This window comes from Penaeus monodon, chromosome 2 (genome assembly GCF_015228065.2).
Source record: "Penaeus monodon isolate SGIC_2016 chromosome 2, NSTDA_Pmon_1, whole genome shotgun sequence".
Classification (NCBI taxonomy): Eukaryota; Metazoa; Arthropoda; class Malacostraca; order Decapoda; family Penaeidae; genus Penaeus; species Penaeus monodon.
This window is the reverse complement of record NC_051387.1, coordinates 986,626-991,625: the sequence shown is the minus strand read 5'-3', so window position 1 is coordinate 991,625 and position 5,000 is coordinate 986,626. Positions and strand designations below refer to the sequence as shown.

General features: G+C 31.4%; 1 protein-coding gene across 1 annotated transcript in view; it reads right to left on the bottom strand.

Moving 5' to 3' along the window:
- LOC119579988 (voltage-dependent calcium channel subunit alpha-2/delta-1-like) overlaps positions 1-5,000 on the bottom strand; it is a 102,502-nt gene that overhangs the window by 13,534 nt on the left and 83,968 nt on the right. Inside the window, 6 exon segments of the mRNA XM_037927834.1 lie at positions 106-192; positions 2,107-2,263; positions 2,549-2,649; positions 3,746-3,907; positions 4,071-4,114; positions 4,785-4,888. Of these exon segments, the coding sequence (XP_037783762.1) occupies positions 106-192; positions 2,107-2,263; positions 2,549-2,649; positions 3,746-3,907; positions 4,071-4,114; positions 4,785-4,888 (655 nt within the window).

Below are 5,000 nucleotides of genomic sequence, written 5' to 3'. Positions count from 1 at the left end.
ACCTACCAAACTTGAAACAACACTTGGAAAGAATAGGAACAAGACCAAAAACTGTATGAAAGGGTGTTAGGGGTGGACTCCAGTACGGGACTCGGTCTCAATTACCACAGCACTTGTGTACGCAGTTGTATATTGGTCAGAAAGGTTTCCTTTCAGGGGGTGAGCAGGGGAGAGTAAGCTTGTATACGACTCCTGAAAGAACATCATATTAAGCAATCACATTGCAAAAATATAAGAGTAATAGAAAAGAATTATTATCACTCAATGAAAAGAAAAATCTTTATGACAACAATCTGACTGAAAAGATGTCCTTTTTAAGCCAGGTTTACCATAAGATATTTCACTAAATTTCAAACCCACATACATAATAGATACAGACGTTCTGTATACCACTCTATAATGAAAGATATTACATGTGCATGCATGCACACACATACACTCACATATATATGCATGAACAGACACATACAATCGCGCTTGCACATGCACACACAGACACAGACACAGACATACAATACACACACACATACACACACACACACACACACACACACACACACAAACACACATACACACACAGACATAGACACACACACACACACACACACACACACAACACACACACATAAACACATACACATACCATACACACACACACACACACACACACACACACACACACACACACACTGCTCACAGTCAGTATCACAATACCTTAATAATATCTTATATTTACTTAAATACCATCTGAAAAAAAAAACATAAAGAAGCACTATGTAAAACATTAGTTCTATTTTAAACATGTCACCTGTGCTTGTACGCTAATGTAAAGAGAAAATTGATTAAATATGGAAAACATTATCCGCCTGCCTTCTAAGAACTCTTCATTCTGTCTGAAAAGCTGTGCAAATCAATTCTAAAAAAAGTTTTAGTTATTGAAATTTTCATAAAAGGTCATATGAAGTACAATCTAACAAACAGTTCATTATCTTTTTTATCATTAATGGATATCTGAAAATGAATCTTTCAAAAATACATTTATTTACTGACATTACGTGTAATGGATTTCCCTTTATTTTTATATTATAATTGTCTGTATACATTACAAAAAGTACATACTGCACTGATTAAAAAAGAAAAAAAAAGAAAAGATAAAATGTATATATATATATATATATATATATATATATATATATATATATATATATATATATATATAATCTAAAAATATTAGAACAATTAGATATGTCTGGTCTGTTATATTTAGTTCATGTCCACACCAAATGTATTATTGCCACCTGATTTTATTCAGATTTTGGAGCATTTGCCCTACCTATATCATATTAATTCTTTACTAGATCTTGTAGATATATCATTTAAAGTTTACTCAGTGTTCTAAGTCTTTCAAGTACACCACTTAATTAGTTTAATTTTGACCAAATAGATTTTTTTGTCAAAGACATGGTTTACTATGGCTACTATGGAAAATGCAACAATTTAGTACAAAAATCCAACCCAAACAGAATATTCTCTAACAACAAGTATTTTACAATAACTACTGTAGAGATCTGGGTGAAAGCTAAAAAATCTGAGCAATAATAAAAAGTGCAAATGAATTTGGTACAAAAGTTCTAGGTTCTCCTTTCGTCACATGGGAGTTCTCCAATATCAAAGGAGAAGAGAATTTTTGCTTACTGTCCACAAAACATCAATGATAAATGAGTGAAATGGATAAAAGAGGAACAAATTATAGGGACTCATCTCACTACATAAAGAATCACAAAGAAAAAAAGATCTCAACTATTTTTTAAATTCTGGCACCAGACTTCATATGACCTTACCATGATAAACCAGGCATCTATACATTACTCTAAAAATATTGATACTCTGTTACTTTCCTCACTGCTTGTGTCTAATATGGGAAAACTCTTCTCAGCAACAATAATAGCTGCTGCACCCAAAAATAAACATTAACATGCCCTGGCATTATATATATCAATTGACATATATACATGTACACATCAAAATTTTAAACAAGATATTCATAACTCTAAGACATTTCACTATACAGAAAGTAAGAGAACCAAATTAATAACACAAACTTACTTGTATTTTTGTTCGGACACTACTTCTTGTAGTGATGACCGAGTACTGTCCTCCTGTTGAGCAAGCCATCTGTTTTAACACAGCTGTAGGGATGGGATGAGGACCTACAGCATATGTAAATACGCGCACATCCTTTGTATCTTCATCTGCTTTGTATCTGATGATAAAGGATAGGGTTCATTTTATTTTCATTTAATCATCTCTCAACTCTATGAATAGATTTTTATGCTATTAATAATAATGCATAAGAGAAAGAGTGACACTACATAATCATGGACCTGACATATCTGTGCCATAAATATTAGCAGCTATATTCACAGAGACCTCTGAAGGCAAGTTCGTCTTATCTTTATTTACAGCCTAGCTATCTGTCTTCAACCACTGAATAGCACCAATCAATATTTCCTTAAAATATAAAGATAGTTTTTTGGCAATCACTAACTTCTTAAAGATCTCTTCCGGCCATTCAGTTCCTCCGTCACTGAAGAGCATGATTGTTTTGTGGCACTGAGCACCTTCTCCTCTTGCCTTGGTTTGTGAATACTGAAATGTAATGGAAAAAAGGTTAATACCATATACATGCACCCCTATACTTTGTGAACATTCACCAAGCAAATATTTGCTTTAATGAAGAGTATATTTCATTGCCAATCACTCATCTAATGCAATGCAAAATTTGTATTTACAATTTTTCTTTTTTTTCTCTTTTAATTACAATTACAAAACAAGCCTGATTCCATTGGTAAGCTGCACATTCAAGCATATATGTAGTTGTTAATTAAGGCAAACAATTCATAATATACATGGACACTGATCCACACACAGCATAAATAGGGTTAATACACATGTACAGCAGAAAAAAATTACAGGTCCTGGTTATAATAGGTTCCTACAAACTTCCTCCAGGTATTTTTTTTTTTGTTTTTGTTTAGAAACATAACCCATTCATAAAGTAGAGATCATCTGTATTTTCTTATATTTCTCTCTATATTATTTATGACAGCTCATAATACCTTCAAGTGAAGAATTCATATATATGTTTGATGATTTTTTGTTGAAAGTTAAATAAGCAAAAAAATCATATCCTGTAGCAATATCAACTTGTTCATTCATTGACACTTTATGAATCCTACTGACATCCAAATGCATTAATGGTATCTAAGGAGAATTTTCTAAATAATTCCTTCCAACAACTCTTTTGAAGATACTGGATCAACACAAGTACAACAGAATTAGAAAAAGAATAAGAAGTGATTATAAATATGATACACATCTTTGTGGCTAAATTACTTGGTTTTCCCTTATGCGTTCAGTCTCTGTCTTGCTTTATTAGATCTTACAAGCATCAGTCATGAATGTCCATTTTCTGAGGCAAACGATCTTTGTCAATTATTTTTTACAATATGTTGAAAAACAAAGTGCATTACCTGATTAATATTAGACAAACCTTGTTACTACTGATAAAATAACTGTTTTGTACAGTAAAAGAACAATGTTATAAAATGAGAAAGTAAAACCAATTCTATGTTTACATCAAATCATATTTGTTACAAACAGAAAATTGCTTCAAAACAAAGATCAGATCTGAATAAATCCTTATTCATAAATCAGAAGATATAAACACGAAGTACACATTTACCTCTTTGAAGGCCTTGAGTGCAAATTCCAATGCATTTGAGTAGCTCGCTATACCACCATCTTCAAGCTCGTCAATTGCCCTAAATAATAGTTTCTTGTTGCTAGTGCTTGCTTGGACTAAATTTTGATGGCAGGCCTCATTCTCCTCTTCTGTTCCATTTGCCTGAAAAAAATTAAAGCTTCTTTAACTTTCAATTTCTATGAGATACCTGTGACTATCATATTATGAATTTTTGTAGTATTTATCTACCAAGAGGAAAAAAACAACAAATAAACTATAACGTTAAAAACAATAGTTTTCTTGGTTATGTAGTTAAATAATTTACCTTGCAATATGTGCAGTTATTCACCCACTCAGTTGTTCATTGAACTGCAAATCAAGAACATAACTATAAGTTACACATAAATATGGATAATGACATAATATTTTATATCATGTTTCTGCATTTCCCCTTTCCTAATTTTCTGAAGTTATAGCTATATGATTTAATCTAATAAATCTAATACATTGTGACAAATCAATACATAGTGTATGAAAGAAAGTATTCATAATGTATAATAATACGATAATGGAAAAAAAAATGTCATAATATAAAAAAGGTATAACAAAAATATAAGAATTTCAAAATCAACTTGGCTAAAAGTTCCTCATAAGACAATGCATCATATAGATTATCTATTAACCCTTCATGGACCATATATGTTTCCTCTGGCTATACATATGGATGTTCTGATTTTTAGCCCTGGTTAAGGTACCAGATTATTTTTTTTCAGGCATTTAATGCAATCCATTCACTTTTGTAATACCCTATGTAAACTATTATTTTATCATTGTAATAGCAATGACAAATTCAAGCATGAAACATTGAGAAAATTATAAAAAGAACTCAAAGCTCCATGCACGTGTTGTGGTCAACAATCACAGAGAGTATTAAATCAACTTTGCCTTTGTATATTTCAGATGAAGGGTGCTGAAGGGCTAATGATATTCTATCTTCTAGTCTTTCATAAACAAAAAAATCACAATATGAACACCATACTCACTGCAGCAACATTTACAAAGTCATTTTCTCCTAGAGTGTCAATTAGGGTTTTTACAGCCCATTTCATGATTGTAAATGTCTGACCATGAACACTGCCACTCCTGAGGGGAAAAAATAAATGAAAAAAATGAATCTCTAATACAAAATATTACTGCAATGAACATTCTACTGATCTTAAATTAACTCCTATTAATAAACCTATCACAACAACAA